Source organism: Trachypithecus francoisi, unplaced genomic scaffold (genome assembly GCF_009764315.1).
Source record: "Trachypithecus francoisi isolate TF-2019V2 unplaced genomic scaffold, Tfra_2.0 Lachesis_group16, whole genome shotgun sequence".
In the NCBI taxonomy this organism is placed as follows: Eukaryota; Metazoa; Chordata; class Mammalia; order Primates; family Cercopithecidae; genus Trachypithecus; species Trachypithecus francoisi.
The window spans coordinates 47,326,294-47,354,054 of NW_022681461.1; the positions used below are offsets into that span (position 1 = coordinate 47,326,294).

A 27,761-nucleotide genomic window follows, 5' to 3' on the forward strand; every position below is an offset into this window, starting at 1 on the left:
GACATCATCTCACAGTGAATTCTCTCATTTTGTATTTTTTGGATAATGTCTTTCTTTTGCCTTTATTTCTGAAGAGTATTTTTTAGATGGATAGAACTGTTGATTTGCACCATCTTTTCTTTCTTTATTTTAAAAATGATATATGTTGTTTTCTATATTTTGTGTTGAGAAGGCGTGTCTCTTATTGTTGCAACTCTAACAGTAGTGTGTGCTTTTTGTGTTTACTTTTTATAGTTTCTCTTTATTTTTGGTTTCCAGCAGTTTTTATATGATGTAAATGTGGTAGTGTTTCTCCTTTTCCTCGTTTTTCAGTTTTTAAAGCTTTTGTCAGCCATGGCCTGTGGTTTTGGTTTTCTTCATTGTTAGAAAATTTGTGGTAAAAATGTCTTCAAATATGACTTCTACACATTCTTTCTCTCTTGTCGTTGTGAGATTCCAATTACACACATATTAGACCTTTTCACTGTATTCCATATATATTTTGAGCTCTTTTTTGTATCTTCAAAGATTTTTCTCTCTTTGCTTGAACCTTGATGTTTCCTTAAGTTCACACATTCTCTTTTCTGTTATGGTTACTCTGATGTTTTACCCATCTATATTGAATTCTTGAATAGAATATGTATCCTACTTTTGTGGGTAGAATATTGTATAAATGTCATTTAGGTCAAGTTTCTTGATATCGTTGTTTAGGTTTTTAACTGTATAGATTTTTTCTACTTGTTCTATCAATTGCTAAGAGATAAGTCCTTGCTGTTCTATTCTGTTTTTTCAGGTCTAATTGGCTTGTAATGTTCTTCCAGTCTTCTGTTTCCATGATCTTCTGTCTAGTTTTTTTCCCCATTATTATTAGTTGTCTTTTTTCCTCTTTAATTCTATCAGGTTTTGCTTCATGTATTTTGGGGTTCTTTTGTTCAGTGCATGTATTTTTATAATTGTTATCTCTTCTTGATGAATTGATTATTTTATCATTATAAACTGTCCTTTATCTTTAGTGGCAATTTTTGTCGTAAAGTCTATCTTGTCTGATATTAATATAGCCACCATGGCTTCCTTTTGGTAACTGTTTGCATGTTATATCGTTTTCCATGCTTTTACAGTCAACATATGTGCTTCTTAATCTAAAGCATTTCTCTTGTAGACACCATATAGTTGAATTATGATTTTAAAATTTATTCTGTCCTAATCTCCACCTTTAATTTGAGGGCTTAATGTATGCTCCTTAACTTAAGATGGGGCTGTGTCCTGATAAACCTATTGTAAGTTAAAAATACTGCAAGTAGAAAGTGCATTTTTAACATAATATTTTCAGCTTATAATGGGTTTATCTGGTTGTAGCCATATCATAAGTCAAGGAGTGTACTGAATGCGTATTGCTTTCACACCATTGTAAAGTTGAAAAATCATAAGTTAAACCATTTTAAGTCAAGGACTCTCTGTACTGGTAAGGTAAGATTTAAATCTGCCATTTTGCTATTTTTTATATGTGTTATGTCTGTTTTGTTCCTCTTTTCCTCTATTACTGCCTTTTTTTGTAATATTTTCTAGTGTGATATTTTAATCCCTTTGTTTTTCTTTTACTATGTATTTTTCAGTTATTTCCTTAGTGATTACCCTGGGGGAATTATAACTAACAATTTACAGCAATCTCATAGAAATTCATATGAACTTAATGTCAATACATAACATTGCTCCTATGTACGTTTGTTTCTCCCCCTGCCCTTTATGCTGTTATTGTCAAAAATTACATCTTTATACATTGTGTGCCCATCAGTACAGATTTATAATATTTTTTATGCAATTGTCTTAAACCAGACAGAAGAAAAAAGTGTTTTTTTTTCTTAATGTTGAGAAGATATCATGTCATTCTCACTGGGCTTGCATAATTTTTTGGTGAGAAATCTGATGTAATTTTATTATTGTTCCTTTGTATATGTCATACATATGTGGCGTTTGAAAATCACGTGAATGAATAATAGATAGATACTGTTGAGCATGTTTCTCTGAATGAGAATCTTTGTGTAGCTAATGAGGTGACCTTAAAATAAGTACATGTTATGGACTGTTTAAATGATGGCTGTCATGTTATATGGAAGATAGATATAGATAGGTAGATAGATAAATAGATAGAAAATTTGAAAGTATATTTTTCTGTAAAATTTATAGTAAAATGCGGGAATCATACTGTTGTTAACTACAACTCTCCATTAATGAATATATCTAAATATATATTCCACAAATATTTATTGATATTCTACTATATGTTAGATGCTATTCTTGGTGATGAAGAGCTGTTAGGGAACAAAACAAGGCCTTTGTGTTCATGGAGCATACATTCAGGTGAGAGGATCACCATCTGATAAGCACATGACACATGGTAATAAGTGCTGTGGAGAAGAATAATATAGCATGAGATGGAGCATGATGAAGAGTGATAGGGCTTTTTTGTGTATGGTGGCAGAAGAAATCATTCTGAATGGGTGACATTTGAAAAGAAATACAGAGGAAGTGAGTCATTTAGATATCTGATGAAGAGCATTCTAAGCAGAGAGAGCAAATGTGAAGCTCATGAGACAAGAGCTTGCCTAACAAGGTGGCAAGTCTGGCTGGATTAAGAACTATGTGGAGAGAAGTGAAAGGTGACCTCAGAGAGATAAATGTGGGGCAGGTCTCCTTGGTCCTTGTTAATTACTATAAGTATATAGATTTTACTCTGAGTGAAATGGAAAGTCATTGGTGTGTTTCTTTGTAGAAGAGCAACATGGAACCTATTGGGGTATCTTATTCAGAAGAGTAGTGAGCTCTAACTAAATTTTTTTTTTTTTTTTTTTGAGAAGGAGTCTTGCTCTGTCCCCCAGGCTGGAGTCCAGTGGCATGATCTTGGCTTATTGCAAGCTCCGCCTCCCAGGTTCATGCCATTCTCCTGCCTCAGCCTCCCGAGTAGCTGGGACTACAGGCGCCCGCCACGACGCCCAGCTAATTTTTTCGGTATTTTTAGTAGAGACGGGATTTCACCATGTTAGCCAGGATGGTCTTGATCTCCCGACCTTGTGATCTGCCTGCCTAGGCCTCCCAAAGTGCTGGGATTACAGGCGTGAGCCACCGCACTGGGCCCTAACTGATTATTTTTAAAAGATCACTCTGGATGCATTGCTGAAAACAGAATATAGAAAGGCAGGGAAGAGAGGAGGGAGACAAATTTAAGAGGCAATTGTAATAGTCCAGGCAGAACTCAGTGGGTACTTAGATTATTTTATAAAAAGTAGTTAGAGCCTGTAAATAATTCAAAGGTAGAATGCATAAACTTTGATATTGACTTACATGTGAAATATGAGAAGAAAGGAGGAACTAAAAATGAATTCATGCTTTTCAAATCTCACCACCTGGACAAATGGATTTGCTATTTTTTGAGGCAAGAAAGATTATTCTCACAGCTCTCCTAGCAGTAGGAGGGCAGTGAAGTTAGATAGAGGAGAAATGTGGAAGCCCAGAATTCGGGAAGTAGTAATGAAGAGAAATGTGTGACTCAATGGTTCTACCAATTAGTAACATATACTTTATCATGTCAATACTCTCTTTTTAGGATTCAGTCCAACTAGACTCACCTCTTCATCCATCCTTTATTCCATCCGTCCGTCCATCCATCCAGCCATCCAGCCAGCCAGCCAGCCCGCCAGCTGGCATTGATTTTTTCAGTTATATAGACAATATTTATTAAAATCCCATTGTATTTTTACATGGGATACAAAACTGAACAAGACCATTTATGTTTCTATGAATCTTATGGATAGGAATGCAGGTAGAAAATAGTTACAAAATGTGTTTGTAATTGAAGTATGAACCAAATAGGAACCTGTGGAGAGAAGCTTTTCAAGGAGCATGTTTACGGAGAGGAAGAGATTACCAAAGCTTTCACAGAGAAAACAATGTATGTCAGTTTGTTAAGGGCTTTCTAGTTTCTTGTCAGAAGCGCACTACCATAGGCCCAGAGGTGAGAAAGTTGGTGGTGTATCCTAGAGAGTGAGGATAGTCTGGGTAAATACTTCTTGTAGTCTACATCTAAGCATCTTAGCGTGGGAGTAGTTACTATTCTATTTCAGTACGTCTGGGCTGGGGCCTGAAATTCTGCATTTCTGTCATGTTCCAGGTCAGGCTGTTGGAGCTGATCTAGTGATCATACTTTAATGATTAATAGGAGAGTAAGTGGAAAGTGAAATACACAGTCGAGAGGAAATGGTAGGAAGGTTTTATTTCATTTTTTTCTATCTCTAAATTTTTAAATACTTCTAGTGGGACTTTTTTGTGCGGGATTTTGGGGGTGTTATTTACAGAGTAATGGATAAGAATATAGATTCTGGAGTCTGAATGCATGGATTTGGATCATAGACTTGATCACTTAATTGTGTGACCTTGGGCAAGTTACTTCTCTAAGTCAACTCAGTTTCAACTTTTATAAAATGGGTATTATAATAGTACTTACCTCATTAGAGTTTCATTAAGATTACACACAACAGTGAATGGTGGGCATTTAGAGTAATAAATGTTAACTCTTAATTTATGATACAGGGAAGACACTTGTTAGTAAATTTGAGATTTTTTTCTTATATTGGTGGGGATTTATCTTTCCTTTCTCCTATCTCAACTTGTAATCCAAATTATTGGTGAACTGACAGTCTTTGCCATAGAAAAGGGCAAAGCTAATTGGTTCATGGGGGATTGAAACCTGTGACCCTTGATTTCTAAGCACCCTGCTCTTAACTAGCTGAATTCTGAATGACTGCCTATTCTTATCTCAAAGCGATTGTTTATCTTTTTCATGCAGAAATAATGCTTTTTGCCTTGGAGGAATATCTTGCAGTAGAGGACAAGAGAGAAAGGCAACCATTAAATTTACTATATTTATCTGTGAATGAGATACATGCCATGTGGCTAATGGCAAGACTACAAGATCTGAGTTGCAAATTTTAACTAGTCTTGTTGATTTTTATTTCTTTTCATAGTTACTCTATTCCTTGCTTTCCTCAGTTGAAGAGAATTTTCTTTAGCCGTTTTCCCTTGTTCTTATTTTCTTTTTTTAATTTTTTTTTTTACAAAATATTTGCAACCTGTAGAAGAATAAATGTAATGTCTGTATACTCACCAGCAACTGTCACAAATAATCTTGATTATGTCTATGTACTCTTTCCTGATCCCATCTTTCTTTTTGGCCATGAAGATAACTACCATGTTGGGTTTTTTGTTTATGAATTCCTGCCTCTTAAAACTATGTTTTCTTAAATAATATATTGTTTAGTATTGCTTTTATTTAAACCTTAAAAATCATCTACACATATCAACTCTGCGATATGTATATGTGCAAGTTTTGACTTCCACGTATAAGTCCTTAATCTATGTGGGATTTATTTATGTGTTTGTTACGAAGAAGGGAATTAAATTTTAACAAATCTGAATATCTGTTTTTCTCAGCATATCTGTTGTTAACAGTCACTTTTTTTCAGTGATGTACAGTGCCACCTCTGACATTTATTATTGCATGCATGTATGGGTAGGGGAATTTTGTAGGGGAATTTATTATTGTTGAGTGTTCCTGTAATTCTTTCCCCCTCTCTGCAATAGTCTATTGTGTGAATAAACTACAGTTTATTTATGGAATAGCCTGGTTGTGTTCCCCACACCAACTCATACCTGAAGTCTAATCTATAATGTGAAGGTGTTTGGAAGTGGTATATTGGGAGGCTCTGCTCTCATTAATGGGATTAGCACCTTTATAAAATAAGAGGCCTGAGAGAGACCCTTCACCCCTTACACCATGTGACGATATGGCAAGCCAATTCTGTCTGTGAACCAAAAGGTAGCCCTCCCTGGACCCCAGGTCTACCAGTGCTTTGGTCTTGGACTTTCTAGTCTCTGGAACTGTGAGGAATACATTTCTGTTTAAAAGATACCCAGTTTATGGTATTTTGTTATAGGAGCCCAAATAGACTAAACAATCTACTCTTTGTCAGTGAACTTATTTGTGTTTTTTGTTTTTTCAGCTGTAAGAAGTTTTACATACTGCTTCTGTGTTCTTTGTAGTACATGTCTTCTGACACACTTGTGCAAGACTTTCTCTAGGACTTACTGCTAAGGATGAAAATTGTCTGACAGATATGCAAATGTTCAGGTTTATAAGAAAATACCAAATCATTTGCCAAATTATAGACTTCTTAGCTTTATTTTTAAAGAGATAAAATATCTCATTCTAGTTTCATTTTGTATTTGTTTGATTTCTAATGAGTTTGAGTTTCTTATGTTTATATGTGAAATATTTATGTCTCATGTCCGTTTTTCTGTTGGGATGTTTTTCTTTTTGTGGAAGGTATTTATTTTGGATACTAATCTTTGGTTGGTTATGTTATTTAACATAATGTCACCTTCTGGAAAACATTGACCTCATATCTCTGGCTTAAAATGATTTATTTTTTATTTAGTTGGCAGTCCAGTATGGGTATTACTTGGGCTCCCAACTCCAAGCAGTGATTTACAGACCCATGCTCCTTTTATCTGTTGGATCTATCGTCTTTAAACATGGCTCCCAAAGTTATGAGTCATCTCTACTCCAGCCAGCCAGAAGAGAGAAAGAGCATACAAAATCACATTTAGGAAGTTTTATGAATCTGTCTCAGAAATGGTACATATCACTTTTGCCAGCATATCATTGGCCGGAACTCAATTCTCTGTCCACTTGTTATGTAATTGCAAAGAAGATGGGGAAATATGTACTCATTTCCCAAAAGAGGAAACAAGTTTAGACATTTGCCAACAGTCTCAACTGTCAGTTAGTTAAAAGCGTCACAAATATCTTCTTATTTGTGGATTTTCCTTTTCACTTGTTCTGTGGTATCTTGAAAAATGAAGTTACTAATTTTAATATAATTAAAAACTTCAATATTCTGTCTTACAGTTGGTGTGTATTGTATCTTATTTAAGAAGTCCCACCTCATTCTAACATCATAAAGATATTTTTCTGCATTTTCATCCAAAGTGTTATAGTTTTGACTTCCACATGTAAGTCCTTAATCTATGTGGGATTTATTTATGTGTTTGCTATAAAGAAGGGAATCAATTTAATTTTTAAAAAATCTGGATATCTGTTTTTCTCAGCATATCTATTGTGTTAATAATCACTTTTTTCACTGATGTACAGTGCCACCTATGAAATTTATTATGGCATGTACATATGGGTCCATATTTACATGGATTAATTTTTGGGCTCGCTGTTTATTTGCACTGGGTAATTTTTAAATCTTTGAAACAGAAACACTGTGTTTATTATTATAGTTTCATAATGAGTCCTGATAACTAATGGGATAAATCTTATCACCTTATTCTTTTTCCAATATTTTGGACATTGTTGATTATTTCAATATAATGTTATAACCAGATATCAACTTTCTTCAAAAACCCTTTGGGGATTAATTTAAACAGAACTGACATCATTACCATTTTAAATGTTTCTATAGACGAAAATAATCTGTCACCATTAATTTATGTCTTCTTTAATGTATTTAAATAAACCTTTGCAGTTTTATCCATAGGGTCTTCCATATTTTTAATTAGATTTATTTCTGACCAACTTGTGTTTTGTTGGTATTTTAGCTATCTGCATTTTTTTACATTTTCTGTTTTTTATGTGTGGAAATGCAATTGATTTTTAAATATTTATCTTATATCTAGCCACCCTATTAATCTCCTATTAATTCTGTATTTTTGGATTCATCTGGGTTTTTTGGGGTAGACAGTCATATCATCTATAAATATTGGCAGTTTTGTTTCTTCCTTAAAAATTCTAATATATTCTACCAAGCATTTTACATTTTACCAGACGAAAGTTAAGGAGAAGTGGTTAGAGTGAGTGTCCTTGTCTTGTTCCTAATTTTAAAGGGAATTCTAATATTTCATCGTTGGGAATTAAGTTAACAATAGTTTCTCATAGATACCTTTTTATCACATTAATGAGCTCAATAGACTAATATCATGAATGGGTCATACATTTTAAAAAATGTTTTATCTTTTCATACCTGGGCTTTTCCATCCTTTTACAATTCCACTTAATTCATTTCACTGTTATTTTGTTTGCTTGTTTTTAATCTCTGTCTCCATTAAGCAATAAGATTGGTCTTTTGTTTGGCTTTCTTGTACTGTATTTATCTAGTTTTGGTAATAAAAATAGCCTTACACAATGAGTTATTAAGCCAAAGAAAAAATTAGAAAATTGGACTATAAAGCTGATAAAATTCCTTAGAATGTAGTGCAGAGACATAGCAAGATGGAAACTATGAAAGAAGTAAGTAGCCATGGAGGAGAGAATGAAAAGTTCAAACCATATCTAATTGTAAAAGGTAAAATAGAGAATAGAGGAGTGGCAGTAGACATTGTACTGTATATTTGTTTGTTTATTTTTTCAAATCTATGTTCAGTTTGACTTTAAGTCTACAAGCTTCTTGTTTATTTCTTGACTTCCTTTCTTTTTTAATATCACTCATAACTAGCATGAGAGTATGATAATTTTATAAGAATTAACCTGGAAATCAGGGATCTTTTGGTGTCTCACATAAATAGGGAGAAAAGACATAATGGGCCTAGTTCTAGTGAATTCAAGGCAGATAGTCATGCCAGGTATTTGGAAATAAAGAGTGCTATACGTAGGGTTACTTCTTGATGTCTCTAGATTGAGGTGAAGAGATCTAGGGAAAGTAGGTCTTAGCCTCAGTGCCTCTCCTTCAGCCCCATATGTTGGTGGGTAATCTAAGGAGAGGCATCATCTTAGACCCAGAGTGTGCTTTCACTCTTAAACCCTGCATGTGGCTTTGTGTGTGTGTGAAAAGGGTATATGAAGTAAATGGAGAATATAAATTCTATATAATTGGAATCATATGGTTTATAAATTTGTATCCTGCTTGTGCAATTACCATTTCATTGCAATATAAGTTAACATTTGAAACATTTTTTTGACTGCCTCGTATTCTAACATAGGAATGTACCATTTTTTTACCTAAACATTTCCCTACTCTCAGACATTTTACGTATTTCAATTTAGTTTTTCCTGTTTATTTTATTCCAATGCCTCTTTTTGTTTGTTTGTTTTTTTGAGATGGAGTTTCACTCTTGTAGCCCAGGCTGCAGTGCAATGACGTGATCTTGATGCATTGCAACCTCTGCCTCCTGTGTTCAAGCACTTCTCCTGCCTCAGCCTCCCAACTAGCTAGGATTACAGGCATATGCTTCCATGCCTGGCTAGTTTTTGTACTTTTAGTAGACATGGGGTTTCATCACGCTGTCCAGGCTGGTCTCAAACTCCTAATCTCAGCTGATCCACCCGCCTCAGCCTCCCAAAGTGCTGGGATTACAGGTGCAAGCCACCGCATCTGACCTCATTTATATATATTTATTCTCATCCCTGATGGTTTCCTCAGGATGAATTATTAAAAGTAGAATTACTTTGTCAAAGATTATGAACCTAAGACTTTTGAATATATATTCCCTGCCAAACTGCATTCCAGCAAGATTATACCAAGTTATCATCTCACAGTGTATGAGATTGCCCACATTTTATATTCTTGCAAGTATTTATTATAATTTAAAAACAACCTTTTGGTTTTCAAAGCAAATATATTCCTTTATTTCTTATCTCTTTGGAAACTAGTGAGGTTTTTCACTTTCACTTTTCATGCAGTTTTCTTTTGTAAATGTTCTGTCAGCTTGTCTTTTTATCTTGTTTGCTTACAGATACACATGACCCTTGAAATATATGTTAGGGAATGAGCGCTATATAATGTTCATCAGAGTGTATTATTTGCTCACTTTTTAATACTTTATAAACATTGTAGATTCAGTTCCAAAAAAATTGAGACCGTTTTTGAAGAGTTTTTCTTAAGATTGAGCTCCATGTACCTCTTTCTGCATTAGCAGATATTAAACTTAATTGTTTTCATTGTGTATCTCCATCTCTGGACTCTGAGCTCCTTGAGGGCAAGGAGAGTTGATGTATTATCCTTTTCTCCCCACTGCCTTCTCCAGTGATTGACAGTCTTAAGTTCAATAAATGCTTTTTGAATGAACATATGAAAATTCTTTGACATAACAATTGTAGGAAGTAGGAAGTAAGAACAGTAAAGAATTAACATTTGGAAGGGAATATCTAATTGTGATGTGGAGAAAAAATGTCAGTAGTAGTTAGCTTTGTTTTCTTGCCAGAGCATCTGATACTGATAGTGACTATTTGGCACTAACTAAAGTATAGTATTTTGGTTTTTCAGGTGGTAGGGAGAAGATCAGATTGTAGTACCTTTACTTGGGCTCAGAATGCTGTTAACCTTTGCCATACTTTAGTTGGAAAATATTATGCCAGAGTTAATAATTGGTTTGCTTTTGTTTGGTTTTTATGATTTTTACTTTATTATTGTTTCTATTACTTTTTTTCTCATTTTCAGCATGGAAGAATATCAATCTTATACTTTCTCTAGGTATCTTACTGTACAGGATCAAAATAAGTTTCAATGTATTAGGTCAAGGTGCCACAAAGATAGTACTTTTATATTATGCTTATCATCTTATTTTCATACTTAACTAGTTTCGAGTTTATATGTGTAAACTTAATTTGAAAAGTTGACTTGATTTATTCTACAGCATTATTTTAAATGAAAACTGCCTTGTGATTTGTTGCTTGATTTAATTATGTTCAGTAATTTATATTTTTAATTCAGTTGTATATGTAGATATGGCCACACAAATATATGGGAAATTATTTTTGGATAGTTTAATGTTTAATCAATTTTCAGGAGAGAACAACTTAGCAGTATAGTATAATGTTATGATATGAGTTTTAGCCTTAATAAGTGAAAGACATTTTTATTTAAAAGAAAAATTTGAAGTCTTTATCTTCTGTAAGTCTTAACCATAAACTTTTTTTCTAAAGGCCTTTGTGTATTATAGTCACAAAATTTGAACTTATCATTCAACTCCACTATCCTGCATGAAAAATAAACCATTTCTGCTATAAAAAAGGCTGCCAATAGATATTCTGATATTTCAAGGTTACTTTAAGTTCCAAGCAGAATGAAACAGCCCAAGATATTAAAATCTAGAAATTTAGCATATCTAATGGAAACTGCAACTCAACTTTAACTACTCTATAGTGGCACTTCTCTTGCCGCTATAATAAAACTTAAGAATGTTTAGTGATTTTTTTCCTACTATTATTCAAAATTACATTACCCTTACTGAAATCTGAATGGCTTTTAGTGGATTAATTAAACTGTAGCTGGTTTGCCATCTGGGTGCAGCTTGTTTAGCTGCCTTTCCACAGAAAAATTTCTCATGGAGTAAAGAGAATTTTTTTGTTAGAATATAGCTGCTAGGCTTTACTTTCTAAAAAAACAAATAGTTTATGCTTTCATACATGAGATTTGTGATGAAAATTAATTTGTAAAATATAAAACCTAGGATTGCCTTTTAAAATAATACTACACAAGCTTTTTTATATTCTTTATGAATTTGTAAAAAAATATATTTTATGTCTTGATAACTTGTAATATTAAATAGAATCCTAGGTTTAGGCTAAATATGAAAAAATGGGTAAGAGGGAATTAACTAAATCTGATTTTTATGGCTCAAGTGGTTTCATTAAATTAGAGTGCTCTGTGTTGTTCGTTAATGAACTTGTGCCATATGGTGTAACTGTTCTGGTCAATAGCTGATAAAGAAAGGCTTGTGGATTTGCTTTTTTTTCATATAAAGCTGGATAAAAATATCCATGTGATGGGCTTTTGTCAAAGGAGTTACTTTGAATTCAGTAACTACTACTGAGGCAATATGGCTCGCAATTTGCAACCCAAAGGTAGTCATACATTATTGGAATACAGCCTACTGCGCTTCACATTACACAGATGTGAAGGCCTGATTATAGCTGCTTCATAATTAACAGTGATCCGATTTGTTTTGTGGCATAAATGGTGCATGTGTAGAACATTAGCCATGGCACTCTCATTCAAATTCAACTCAAGGGCTCAGCGGCAGGCGGGTCACGAGCTTCAGGGAGTAGAAGCACAAGCTCCTCCATATGTTCTTGCTGCATCTTACTATGGCTATGAGTGCAAGATAAGTTCCCTAAAGAACCTAATCGTGTTCTGTAATTACAGCGCGGCTTTCTGCTGGCTAGAAATGAGGGAGAAGCTAAAACACTCCCTCATCAGATAATTTGTAAATTACTTTACATGGCGGATGCCTAACTCAGTTGGTTTTCAACTGCTGAAATTATAAATAATTGTAACAGATGTGGCAATATGGCTGGCCTCCAATAAATGAGGCCCTTGATAATTTGGCCAACCCTTTGACAGGCCAATTTAATAAAATGTGAACAAAATCTTCTTGCTAATAATTTATCATCCTTTTTCCCAGTAGAATAAATTTAATTACCCTAGCAGTTAACAAGGTCACACCCAGATGCCAAACTCGGCTACAGTTTTGATAATGCAATCAGGAATTGAGAGGTGATGACAGCGTTGTTGTTTTTTTCATTACCTGGCTTCACATAAACACAGGTGGCATAGCTTTCTTGTCAGTTTTTAATAATTACAGGCTATTATGGAATGCATAGTTAGCAGATTGAAAACCACACTTTAGTGAATTTGTTTGAGTATGATTGAGGTTTTAATGTATAGAGATGATAATGTATAACAAGCATAGTCCCTTGCTTATATCATTAATGCACCAATTTTGGTTGTTTTACTGGTGACATAAGTGTTAAATGTTTATAAAACTTAGAGTATGTATTATAATAAGTAATGGATTATACCCCAAAGTCACATATTTAGAGATACACTATAAAAAATTTAATTCCATGAATTTTAGAAATTCATTTTAGGATACCACTAACAGAAACATTTTAAATATCCAGATTTGCAAATTCTGGCAGAATGTGAGGCTTATAACATATTTTGGAAAAATCTAAATATGTTTTATTTTGCTGTTTAAGATAAAAAGAAATCTATAGGAAAATCAGTCTTTTCATTCTAGCTTTTAGGTATAGCCAGGATTAGTACTCTTAGGATTGAAATCTATAGGTAATTTGTATATTGTGGGGTTAACATTCTAAACACTCTTCTGTGACATGTAAATATTACTAAGTTGTGTCAGTATAATGATATTTACATGTCATAGAATAAATACTTAGCTTGTGGTTGCTCAATTTTGTACCAAAGATGCTACTGTCATTTACTGGATTTATGTATAAACCAATAATTGTCATCTACTGGATATAAGTATAATTGAGTTGTAACCCAGTCAATGTTAAGTTTTATGTAGTATATGGAAGAAGTTAAAGTTTTGGAATTAATTTTTTTCCATTTTATTTTGCTGTTCAACAAATAAACTTATTTGATACAGTTTAACTGTACCATATAAGTATTTAGATACTAAAGGAAAGCTAAATTTGACTATTGTTTATTACTGAATTTTGTTATAATGTGATAGTGTTATAAGCGGAGATGGTGATAGTTTATTTTTTACTCAAATGTAGTCAATAATTTAATTTTATTTTGTGAATTACAAATGCTATCTGAAGATACTTGGGTTAAAAGTGAGTAGATGGAAGAAATGCAAATATTTATATTTTTAAAAAGAGCGCTAGATGAATTTGTTGATATTAGACATTTTATTACTCAATATAGTGGTCTTTCTAAAAATGAAGTGTAAGTTTAAACTAGTACACTTAGTTCTACTTGTGAATTTTTATTACAACACTATTTTGATTTACAATTATGCTAAATTGATATTCTTTTTCTTTTTCTTTTTTTACAAGAATATATGACTATTATTAAAGTCATTTATTTTCAGGATATAGATGATTCAGCTAACAATGTTTACTTTATTAATTGGTAATAAGTTAATAGAAATGCAGACATATTTCTGCATTTCTGAAATCAATTTTAAAAGTAAAGTTAAGGCATTTCATGAGAAGAAAAGTGTGTGTGCATATGTATGTATGTGTGTGCATGTGTGTATATATACACACTTATATACTCTGTTGTATTCCAGGAGGATTTGAATTAGTTTTCAGAGAACAGTCATTCAAGTAGTCAGTTTTTCTGATATATATGTATATGTTAGATATTTTATATACACACGTAACATTTTATTACACACACACACACACTTGACCAACACTTGATTTTCAGTGAGATATTGTTTTAAGAAAAAGTATTTCTTTTGCTGAGGTATCATGTGCTTTTTAAAATGTTTTTGTTTTGCTATAGGCTTTGTTACGTGTTGACAGGTTTGGAATTCATAAATTTCTTAAAACAAGCGAGATGATGTATGTAAAATGCTTAGCCAGAGGTAGGAACTAAATACTTTTTTGCTAAATGCTAGTTATTATCACCATTGAAAAAATATATTTAATTATAATTTGCTAAAAAAATTTAACTTATAATTTTTCTAATTATTATAGCTGTGAAACAATTTTCTATATATTAGCCAATATTCAGTCAGCCCCCACTGTAATAATAATGCCTGACAATATTTCTTGGATTGAATGCAGCATGACTATATATTTAAGTTGTATAATTTAAAAAACACTTATTTGTATAATACCTAAGGGCCCTTCCCCCATGCCTTCTCTTCTATTTAATATATATCTTCTACAGAACTTTTCAATTAAAATTAGCTCTGTGAATCATTGTGAAAAATAAAGTTATGTATTAACAATGACAATTTAAAAAGATTATTTCCACCTGGGAGCCTTTAGCCATGTAGTCAGTCCACTAATCATTTTTCAGCAGATTAATCATGGTATAGCACCATACCATTGTATTCCAAGAGTGTAAACTAAAAGGGAGCAAAATATTTTTAATATTAGAGAAAAAATTTATTTATAAAATGTGAATAATTGTTAGGAAGGAAAGTTAACTTTTCAAAGATTCTGGGATTTTAAGGGTAATAGAATGAACTTCCACAGAGAGAGGATTGATTAACTTGAATTTGCTATGCATGTAAAGCAGCCCTTAAAAAGGTTAAAGATATGTAAGGATATATGGAGATCTGTGAGGACATACATGTATACTCATATATTTTATTATAATACATATAATAGTTTTATATATATGTTTGAGATTATTAAGTTTTTAAAATGCAAGTTAAAAAGTACAGTATGGCTGGGGACAAAAGAGTAGCTTTACAAGTGGAGTAATCTGACAAAACTCTACTTCAGCCAGGTGATCAAACTGAATATCAACAGTCATAAATCATGTTGATAGCATATACCCTTGATATGATGTGATGAAAATGGCACTTTATGATCTTCCTTCTCAAAACTCATAACCCCAGTCTAATCATGAGAAAAACATCAGACAAATCCCAAAGGAGGGGCATCCTACAGAAAACTGTCAAGGTCATGAAAGACAAGAAAAGTCTGAGAAAGCAGCCAAAAGGAGCTCTAGGAGATATAGCAACTAAATGTAATGTGTCCTAGATGGGATCCTGAAACAGAAAAAGGACATTAGGAAAAAACCAAGGAAATGTGAATAGACTATGTCCTTCAGTTACTAATAATGTATGAATATTTGTTCAGTAATTGTAACAAATATACCATACTAATTTAATATGTTAATAATAGGAGGAACTGAGTGGGTGGGGGTAGGTCAGGGAGAACTCTGCAAAGTATCCGCTCAGTTTTTCTGTACATAAAAAAACTGTTGTAAAAAATAAAGTATTAATTTTTAAAAAGTATGTTAAATGACAAAAATATAGTAGTTAACTTTTTTTTTTTTTTTTTGAGATGGAGTCTCACTCTGTTACCCAGGCTGGAGTGCAGTGGCGCGATCTTGGCTCACTGCAAGCTCCGCCTCCCGGGTTCACACCATTCTCCTGCCTCAGCCTCCCTAGTAACTGGGACTACAGGCGCCCACCACGGTGAGACGGGTTTTCACTGTATTAGCCAGGATGGTCTCGATCTCCTGACCTCGTGATCCGCTCGTCTCAGCCTCCCAGAGTGTTGGGATTACAGGCGTGAGCCACCGTGCCCGGCTGTTTCCTTTTTTTTTTTTTTTTTTAAAGTCTGGGAGATATATCACAAACTTACTAGTAGGAACTTTGAGGGATGAGATTGTGAAGAGACTTTTATTTATATTTCCCCTACCTATACTGAAATTTTTGCATTGAACTTTCAGTCATTTTATTTGCAAAAAAATAAATATTTCTGTTTTGAAAAGCACTTAGGCCGGGTGCAGTGGCTCATGCCTGTAATCCCAGCACTTTGGGAGGCCAAGGCGGGGGGATCACCTGAGGTCAGGAGTTCGAGACCAGCCTGACCAACATGGTGAAACCCCTTCTCTACTAAAAATAGAAAATTATCCGGGCATGGTGGCAGATGCCTGTAATCCCAGCTACTCAGGAGGCTGAGGCAGGAGAATTGCTTGAATTCAGGAGGCAGAGGTTGCAGTGAGCCAAGATTGCACCATTGTACTCCAGCCTGGGCAACATGAGTGAAACTCCATCTCACAAAAAAAAAAAAAAAAAAAAAAGGCATTTAGTTACAGGTCCATTGTAAAATCTTTAAGGAAATTCAGGTAAGTACAAAGAAAATAATTCACGTTACAGTCCCTCTACTTAGAAATCACACTGTAACATTTCAGGGTTGTTTTTTCACCTTATGCGTGTTTGGTGAAATCTATCTCTATATAGTATAATATACCCTTTTGTACCTTACTTTTCTCAATTTATCATAGATATCTTTCCATATTAGCTTTCAGCGTAATTAGAAGTAAATTAAAGGTTTGGTACATTTTTATGGGCTTTGATACGTCTTTCAAACTTTCTCTAGAAAATTGACAGCAGATTATACTTCCACTACCATGTTCTCAAAGTAACCCATAAACTGGGTCCAACCAGCATTTGAAAATATGTACAATCTCCTTAGAAATCCTAATTCTTTGCTTTTCTTGAAAAATCAGTATATCTAGCAACAGTGGGGCACATTTTTCCCTGAAAACAATTAGCTGGAGTTGAGCAGCAACTGCCCTAAATTCCCTCCTTACTACTCAGCAGTGAGGCTGAGTGTTGACACTTCATTTTGCTCGTATTTAATACTTAAAAAAAATTGTTTTATTAGGAGAAATGTAAAACACTTCTTGTAAACATATCTCTAACAAAAGTGATAAAAGGCAAGAGAGAGAAAACCACACTTAAAGAAAACGGGAACATGAATAAGTTACTTTGTGGAGGGAAAGGACATATTTACATGGTTGGTATGTATGCAAAATGCCTCTGTTGCATAAATTTTAAAGCTATTATTGTAAAACACACCAGACACATATTTATTTATCTGCATTATCTTCCTGGCTTCTATTCACTACTTTAAGAGTATTTTAATTTTGAAGTTCTCTGATTGTTTATTGAGGAATTTTGAAGGAATGCTGCCTAAATATCCTTTATTGTTATCAAAAATATTAATATCATTACTATAATATCAGTAGAAATATTATTAGAAATGAATCCATTATTATTATAGTGACCGTATCCACTGTTGGAACATTGTTAATGTCTTCTTGAATATTTGAGTTATTCATCGTAGCTTCTTGACTGAATATTAATATTTTAATATTCCTAGCTATAGCATTATAATCCACTGATGACTTAGGAAGTTCATTTATTGAAGAACACAGGTTTGTTTATTGGATATACCAATAAACTAAAATTATGTTTTTCTTGTTTTATTCCAAGTTTTTGTTTGACCTTAAACAAATTATTAAAATTTATTTTGTATATGATAGGGTGTTAATATATCATTTATAATTTTATTAAAGGAAACCTAGACAAGAGCAGGTAGTCTTTGAAAGTGTTTAGCTTGGCAGCCCAGTCAAAGAAAATATTTCTAAACATCAGAAGTTTGATTATAAAACAGGAGAAAAAATAAAAAATAAAAGTTGTACAATGATTAAAATGGGGATAAAAGAATAGGGCAAAATCATTTAGACTTACTGGAAGAGAAATGCTTAAAATAGGTTAATTTGATGTTCAAAGCAAGATAACGAAGTAAGTAATATATTGTAAGTATGGTAACAGTACAATGTAAATAATACTTTGAGGAAGAGAGTCATATGGTGGAATAAAGGTTGGAAACAAATGAGGTGATTTAAATATGAGAAAAGTGTAATAGTATAAATCAAATATGGCCCCTGTCATAAAAATTGCAGGTTAGAATTAGGAAAATTTTGCCTATCCTCTCAAAAAAGAAAAAGGCAGGCACAATTGGAAAAGGATGATGTTTCCCATTGTTGGTTCAAAACAGTTAACTGTATATATTTTTCTCACAGTACTTAGGAATATCATTTAGGAAGGATGGGGCCCTTCATCAGTTCAAGTTCTAATATTTTCAGGGTTACTAGATCCTTATTACTAATGTTAGAATCATAAGATTTGACATTTGTTTGCCTGTAAGTCAACAAAAACTGTTTTCATGTGATTCTGTGTTTCTATTTTTGTAAATGTAGTCGTTAATTTGAAATAGCATATTTGCATGGATTTTAATGGCCTCAAATACATTCAGTGGAGATGGTAGTCGAATTTTGCAGAATTCTGGTTTTTATGAACAGGTTTCCTACAAGATTAGTTTTCCTGTGACGTCTGTTGTTAAAATGTGGAGCTTACCATTAGCAGTTTATCTGAAACATGAATAAATTTCAAAGGAGAATGCTGTAAACTATGTTGACTTAAAATTGTCAGGGTTTTTTGAGGAGCTGTTATTAAATTAGGATACAGTAAAAGCTAATTGTACTTATAATGCTGTTGGTTTCCTTTTCCCAGGTTTATATTCTATGGTATTGTGTGACTCTTGATGACCTGATGGTGGATTGAATATTTTGTGAGGGAATACATATGTGTATAATCAGAAATTTGAAATGACTCATTTATAGATGAGTGGTGTGTATCATGCAGCCATGTTTTAAATTTTTTCTCTTGAAATCTGTATGACAGCATTATTTATGAAAATACTTGTATGTAGACTCTTGGTTATTTTACTGAAAAATTCTATTCTATGGAATGAAAAGGTTCAGCTCATGCTAGTTTATTATTAAAATTAAATTTCCTTCTCTGAGTATTTATAATTTCTATAATATAGTGTTACATATAACTATTTGCTATATTTATAAATAATGTAAGATGCAAACATACATATATATTTACAAGTATACTTTATAAAATAGGTACCTCATCGCCCATCCTTATCAAGCTTAGAAACATTAATGGTTTCACAGAAGTCTGAAATTGAGTATTTACAGGAGAAACTAAAGATAGCAAATGAAAAACTGTCAGAAAACATATCTCCCAGCAAGGTTTTCTCAGAAAAGAGCATCATGACAAGTGCTGAGGGAAAACATAAGGTAGGGACGTTTTGTCATTTTGTGAACTTGCCAGGATGAGGCTGGAAAGACAGGAGATGAAGTTAAAAAACAAATGGCAGCATTTAGTTCTCTGCTTATATTTCAGGAAGCTTTTAAAAAATATCATGTACCAAACTATTGATAAAATAACTTTTAGAAATAAGGAGTTTTCCTTTTTAAAAGACTGAATTATATTCCCAAACTAGTTAATTAAACATATTAATAGTACTATATCAATTTTGTCAGTAAATTAACATTCTTATATTAAAACTTTGGTAAGTATTCCTCATCTCTCTATTAATCTATAGGATTAAAAATTTATTTTTAAATGGTATTTACTCACTTTTCTAATTTGAATTAAAATAAAAATATATCTAATATGTCTTTCAATCACATTTGATGTTTAAAATACTGTCTGGAAAATAAAATAGTAAATGAATTTTATCACTAACTTCTGCACTTGTTATATATTTTTATAGATTTAAAGGGATAGCAATAAGAGAAAAATAAGCAAATTTTACATAGCATATTTCTCATTTATTAATGTCTCAATTTTTTTAGTATTCATTGCATATTTGTGTTATGCTGTAAAAGATTCTACAGAATGTTGACTAATATAAAAATTCTAAAATATCATTTAGTATATATGTTATTTCTAGATAAATTGAAATAACATTTTCCTCAAAGTAAGAGTTCTAACATATTTTTCACACACTTGTTACTTCAGCAATAGAGGAATAATATTTTTTATGATAGGAAGCCATGTTGTTAAGATATTATTGCTTTTGTTTCTTTCCATTTTTTCTTATGAGTGGGACAAACTATCTTAATAAAGGAAGTATTTAAAATTTGAACCATGTTTCTGTGGTACTGTTATTCACGCTGTCTAAAATTATTAGTAATTTTCAGAAAATGAGATTTATTAAAACAACTGCATTATACATTTCTTGCCATTTTGAAGTAGTTTCACAAGCACTGAGCTTTATTTAAATGAAAGAAAACATTCATAACATTGAAATACAGCATTACCGGACCTAATTTAGTTGGTTGTTCGACTGCTGAAATTTAAAAATGTACTGCTTTGACTTTTGTCTGCTTTTAATGAAAGTCAAGAAAAAGAGAGGGGTATTTTGACCAAAATTTTCTTTCTTTTTGTAAGGCCATGCAGTATGGATGAACACTGTGTTGCCCAGCTTAATAGTTGCTTTCACAAATTCTTTCTCCAGATTGGTATATGAAGCTGTACATAATATAAACATATTCTTGTCTCTAGTTAGCCACATTATAGTTAATGACCATATGGTCATTATGGTATAAGATCTACTGTCTGTTGTATTTATATTCCTCAAGCATATTGTTCCTTCAACTTCACAGTGTGTTAAACTATTTCAAAGGGAAAAAAATCCTTTCCCTCTTGTTTCTGGTTGTCCTATCAAGTGTAACCTTGGACCCTTATAGAGCAATTAGACCAGCCTCTATCCCCTCCTTTGTAATGAGGTTTCTTGCATTTCTGAGTCTATAACCCTTTAGTCTTCCCTAATGGGACATCATTATTCTGAAAGAAACAATGTAAATGTAAATGAATATTCTCATTAACGAGTCACAGAGAAACCTTTAGCGGTAGCACTGTGGTAATTCCGCTTGTTATTTCTCTGGTATTCCATGCAGGATTTTTTTTTTTTTATATAATTCATTATTAGTATTCAAAATTACTTGTTCTTTAATTTTGCATGTCTTTCATAATCCAGTGTTCCAACTAGTTCAACTATGTCCTTGTTTTATTCTCGAGGAACCACCTGTGAAACGTTCAAGGTCTTTGTCCCCAAAGAGCTCTTTCACAGACTCAGAAGAGCTACGGAAGCTAAGAAAAGCTGAAAGAAAGATTGAAAACTTAGAGAAGGCGCTACAACTAAAGGTGAACATTAAATCATTTCTTTAGTAGTAACCTTGCAAAGATAAAAATATACCAAAGTAAACATACAGTTCACAGATTACTAGTTGTCATTTTTCTTTCTCCTGAATTTAATTGCCTGTATAAGTGTATAATCAGTTCATCTTGTTATTAAGATTTCTGAGGATTATAAAACAATATAAAATATTTGCTACTTGAAAAGTAAATATTTATTTACCACTTTCAAGTTATTTGGTAATAGTTTGTCTTAAAATTGGGAATAAATTTCTTACACTTTATCAAAGGCAAAAAATAGAATTGTAGCAAACGAAAAGAGAATTTCTTGTTCTTTATATATGATAAACATATGAAAATAAAAGTCAGTTTAAAAGCATATTAACCTAGCTCAGATCACTTACAATTATCCTTTATAGAAAAATTACATTTAGTCAGCATGAAATATATATATATATTTTCATTTCAACTGAATTTGTCTCAGAACATGTAACATTTGAATGAGTGCTCTACCCATGTTTAAGAAACATATATGTTATCGACCTGTCTTTGAGAGCTTATATTAATACTTCCTAATTCATACTTCGTGAAATCTCTTTTTCAGTATGCAAGTTGTTCATACATATTGAACCCATTTTGTGTGACTACATTGAGGATTTTTTTCTCTTTCATTCTTCACTCACAATTACCTGAAGCTGTGCCCTATTTGAAGTTTAATCATATAATTCTCAAATAGTTTCATGACATTCTATAAATCCAGTGCTTTACACGTGATTAGAATGCAGTACATGTAAAGCTCAGATTCTTTGTCATATAATATAGATTACTCTTAAGGAGAAAAATGTTCGGTTTAGATTATGTGTGTTCTAAAACAAAATAGGGTTTATGGGTATACTTAACAATAAGCTATAAATAATAATTTTAGTTTGCCTTTCCATTAAAGTTTTAATTTATGTTTATTCATTGAGAGTTAAACTGTTCTAAAATATGAAAATTATAATCTGTTTCTACCAAAAATAAAATGTCCAAATGACCTCAGCTAGCATTTAACCTACTTGAAATTTACAAGGAACTTAGATAAACACCTAAGTTATTCTCTTATTCATTTGTTTCCTCAATAGCAATTACTGAGCATTGCAATTAGCTAAGCATCATGCTAGTCATTTATCTAACAGGAGACTGTTAGATGAATTACTATCCTTCAAGACCCTTTCTCTAGTTAAGAAGATAAGTAAGTAGTTAGACTCTTGTGTTACTTGTAAATGTGTGGTTAAGCACAGGATATTTATGGGCATTTTTGAGGAGCCAGTCTATCACCTTCCTTCTTTTGCATAATTTTTTTTCCTGCTTTTTTCCTTGAGACAGAGTCTTCCTCTGTCGCCTAGGCTAGAGTGCAGTGGCATGATCTCGGCTCACTGCAGCCTCTGCCTCCCAGATTCAAGTGATTCTTCTGCCTCAGCCGCCCTAGTAGCTGGGATTACAGGCGTGCGCCACCACTCCCGGCTAATTTTTGTGTTTTTAGCAGAGACAGAATTTCACCATGTTGGCCAGGCTGGTCTCAAACTCCTGACCTCCTGCTTCAGCCTCCCAAAGTGCTGGGATTACAGGCATGAGCTACTGCTCCTGGCCCTTTTGCATAATTCTTGAAATTTGTTTCGTGGGTTCGTCAGAGAAACAGAACCAATAGGATACACATGCACACACGCACACAGAACAATTATTTACTATATTTGTATGATTCCTTATAGTAAATTACATTTATATGAGATTTCCTATAAGGAATTGGCTTACGTGATTATGGAGGCTCAGAAGTATAAGATCTGCAGTTGCTCAGGGAATGCTACGCAGCCATAAGAAAGAATGAAATCGTGTCCTTTGCAGCAACATGAGTGCAGCTGGAGGCCAGTGTCCTCTGTGAACTAATGTAGAAACAGAAAACTAAATATCACGTGTTCTCATTTATAAGTAGGGGCTAAACCCTGAGTACACATGGACATAAAGATGGGAACACTAGACACTAAGGAACTGAAAAAGGAGGGGAGCAAGGGCTATAAACCTTCTTATTGGGTACTGTGTTCACCATCTGGGTGATGGGATCAATAGAAGCCCAAACCTCAGCATCCTGCAATACACCCTTGTAACAAACCTGCACATGTGCTCCCTGAATCTAAAATTAAAAAAAAAAAAAAAAAGAAAGAAAAAGATTTTCAGTAGGTAAGCTAGAGAGCCAGGAGAGCTGATGGTATAGTTCCAGTTTGAGCCCGAAGACTATAGAACCAGGAAGGCTGATGGTGTAAGTTCAAGTTCAAGTCAGAAGGCAAGAGAAGACTGATCTCCCAGCTCGAAGGCAGGCAGAGAGAAAGAAATCTTTCTCACTCAGCTTTTATTCTGTTCAGGCTTTCAACAGATTAAATGACATCCATCCATATTGGGGTGGGCAATCTGCTTTATTCAGTCTACTGATTAAAATATTAATCTCATCCAGAAACGTCCTCATGGACACACCTAGAAATATAGTTAACCAAATATTTGGGCAGTGAAGTTGACACATAAAATTAACCATCACATGTGCCATGCAATAGTAGCAGATCTCTACCTGTTTACCTCAAGAAATCTGTAAGACTTTGACGGTTCGTTATTTTTGCCAGGAAGTAGAACATTTCAAAGATATTTTTAAATCTGTTATCTTCCCTTCCACTTCCTAAATTCCTTGTTTCAGGAAACGTCCCAGAAGGATTATACTAATTTATTTCCTCATTCCTTTTTCATGACAACAGCTTTCTGGGATGTTGCCCCAAGTTTATTTTCAGAGTAAAGTTCTTTTTTCCCAAAAATTTCTTTTCTTATTGATAGTTTTTTAAATGTTCATATTTTAAGTCAGTTGATGATAATCATGAATTTCAAATGTATGTCTTTTAACAGATTTGCAAGATGAGGAAAAAAATGGGAGCAAATATTTTTCTCTACATCATTTAGTAGGAAAGGATTATTTATTTTAAAGGAGCAAGGTAGTTGAATGAAAAAGGTGCTATAATCAAGAACATTTAGCAAAAAAAAGTAGGTAAACAGAAACTATAGAGTAAAGCAATTCCAAAGAGAGTAATGGAGCCCAGAGTAATTGACTTTAGTCTGGTAAAGCTAAATATCCCATTTAATGAAGATTGAAGACTTCATTCCATACTCTCCTTTTTTATGCTATGATTATACTTATTGGCATTACTAAAGTATATATGAGTATAAAGTAGTAGTTAATAATGTGTCTATATTAGTTTCCGAGGGCTGCTATAACAGAGTTCCATAAACCAGATGGCTTAGAACAACAGATATTTATTGTCTCAACGTGATGGAGACTAGAAAAGTACAAAATGAAGTTGTCAGCAGAGTTGAGTCCTGAGGGCTGTGAGGGAGAATCTGTTCCATTCCTCTCTTAGTTTCTGGAAGCCTCACGTATTCCTTGGTTTATAGACGGCATTGTCCTTGTGTTTTCACATTTTCTTCCCTGTACACATCTGTCTTCCCTTATCTGTATTTCTGCTTTTTGTAAGGATATCATTGCTGTTGGATTAGGGCCCATCCTAATGACCTCATTTTAACATGATTACCTCTGCAAAGATCCTATCCACAAATAAAATCACATTGTGAGGTACTGGGGATTAGGACTTCAGCATACTTTTAGATGGGAGTGGTAGGGTACAATTTAATCCATAAAATGTGTCTTATGGTTTTTAAGATACATTTATTGATTCAGTGCTCCTTTTGTAGACCATTACTTACTAATGCATGTTGAATTTTTGTCACGGCCTTTGGTGTTATATGGAACACTGCTCTGGCAGAAGCTAACGGGAGCATGATAGATTAAAATGATCCATGCTCAAGTGATTATTGTAAACAGTTTTGTGAACGTTTAACATATGAATACGTGTTGTGAATCTACAGAAAAGTATAGGCACATCTTTTCCCTAATTTGCTTGGTTGTATTATACCTATTAATATTAACCAAAAGACTGTTGTTCCATGAAAAATATTGTGGGAAATGCTGAACTAAAGACAAAAGACATGCTCCATGGCACAGTAGGTAGCTTTAAGGTCCCAAGTTGATTACCAAGGTGGATCAAAGGGTAAGAGGGACAAGTAAGTTTCAGGAGTAACCCATGGAACACATGCATATACACTTTGATATATTGAAATGATGCTGTTTGTTATATCAACAGTAAGTTATGCACATTAAGTGATTCTTATCCTTGTTATGAATTTGGTATAAATATTAGCACAGTATCTTGCTCAGCTTACATTTATGGCTAGTGTTTTGTATTTTCAAGGTAGTCACCTACCATGACCAATGTGACAAGAAATAGCCAGTAGAAATGGAAGAAATGGAAGCTATGTTTATAAAAATCCTATCCATGATCCTGACTTGATGAATGTAGTGATCTATCAGCTTGCAAAGTATAATATGGAAACCAGTGTGTCAGAGCTTTATGAAATCCATAATAATCTTGACTAATGTGGTGAATTCCTGCTTCATTGATTTTCATGCATTTGGCAACTTGATTCTATTAACACTTTTCAGTGTCATTTAATAATATTAGTATGTCTTTTGAATACAGCCTATGTCTTTTATTTTTCAGTGGTCAGGTACACATCAACTTTATACGTTCTGCTGAAACGAAACATCTGTAATGAAATCCTTGGTATTTTATAAAAGGTTTTTGGCTTTTTTTTTTTTTTTAACTTCTTTCAAATCTTGTTCTTATTCCCTGAAGATTGAACCACTGTTTTAAAAACAGTGTTCATGCTTTTGGTCCGCCTTATTCTCATCAAGGAACCTTTGTTCAAACCAGAAGATTAGATAATAAATTATTGGCCGGGTGCAGTGGCTCACGCCTGTAATCCCAGCACTTTGGGAGGCTGAACCGGGTGGATCACAAGTTCAAGAGGTCGAGACTGTCCTGGCTAACATGGTGAAACCCCATCTCTACTAAAAATACAAAAATTAGCTGGGTGTGGCAGCGCGTGCCTGTAATCCTAGCTGCTCAGGGGGCTGAGACAGGAGAATTGCTAGAACCTAGAAGGTAGAGGTAGCAGTGAGCCGAGATTGTGCCACTGCACTCCAGCCTGGTGACAGAGTGAGACTCCATCTCAAAAATTATTTATATTTTTATCAATTCAGAATTAGAATTGCAATTATCTTTTAGGAAAAGGTCAGTTGATACAATTTTTCCTGTTTTCTATTTCCTTATATTTCATTAATTCATACTTGTTTGTACACAGAAAGAACCTTGCCAGGCACGATGGCTCAGGCCTGTAATTGTAGCACTTTGGGAGGCCGAGGTGAGTGCATAACTTGAGGCCAGGAGTTCAAGACCAGACTGGTCAACATGGCAAAACCCTGTCTCTACTAAAAATACACAGAAAAATGAGCTGGGTGTGGTGGTGCACAACTGTAATCCCAGCTAGTCAGGAGGCTGAGGGTTGAGAATCACTTGAACGGAGGAGGCAGAGGTTGCAGTAAGCTGCGATCCTGCCACTACATTCCAGCAAGTCTCTGTCTCAAAAAATAAGAAAATAAAAAATAAAAAGAAGTTAGAGCCTCTAGTTTAGCTAGTTTAATTACAAAATCCAAAGGAAGTACTTAGTAAATGTTTTATCGAATGATTTAATGAATTAATTTCATTGAGCACCTGCCTGTGGAATATTTTTGTGTGTATCCTATAGGAAAATATATTAATTTGTGATATAAAATACATTTTTCAGGCCATACACTTGACTTTTTATAAGATCTTTGGTGGTAACAGTTCCCAAATAAACTACTACTATTTTGCCTTTGCCTACTATATGTCAAAGTTTGGATTATGATCCACACTACAGTTAACCTGTGTTTGTTAGAGGGTTATAAAGAAAATATTTGGATATTTTGAAAAATATTTATTTTAAGATATCCAACTTTTGATGGATGACTTCAGCTGGCATGTATTCTGGCAGTATTAAAATGAAGAAATGTTTTTCTTTGAGCTATATATATCTTATATTTACATTTTTACAAAATTTTACTGTCTATTGCTGAAGTGAGATAAAGGAACAATAGTCTCTAGGACTAATTTAATGCCTGATTTACACTTTGACAGCAGCATCCCCAAAACATGAATCTTTGGATGAAACTGAATTTTAAAAGATTTTTTCTTATGAATTGTGTCTATCAAATGATTTGCAAATTATATCTAGTTGAGTTTTATTTTTAATAGTTTAGATTTTGATAATTTTATAAGAATTATGTAAATACTCTGCTGTTAGATATAGTAAATTAAGAAGTAAGTAAAATTAAAGCAGAAGGCTCATCTGTAAAACCTTTTTTTAAAAAAAATTATACTTTTAAGTTCTGGGATACATGTGCAGAACGTGCAGGTTTGTTACATAGGTATACACGTGCCATGGTGGTTTGC

General features: G+C 33.3%; 1 protein-coding gene across 3 annotated transcripts in view; it reads left to right on the forward strand.

The window, feature by feature from the left end:
* CNTLN (centlein) overlaps positions 1-27,761 on the forward strand; it is a 421,157-nt gene that overhangs the window by 207,891 nt on the left and 185,505 nt on the right. For all 3 annotated transcript variants that reach the window (XM_033237412.1, XM_033237414.1, XM_033237413.1), the window contains exons 9-10: positions 19,239-19,415; positions 21,205-21,330. In XM_033237412.1, the coding sequence (XP_033093303.1) occupies positions 19,239-19,415; positions 21,205-21,330 (303 nt within the window). The remainder of the gene's footprint in view (positions 1-19,238; positions 19,416-21,204; positions 21,331-27,761) is intronic.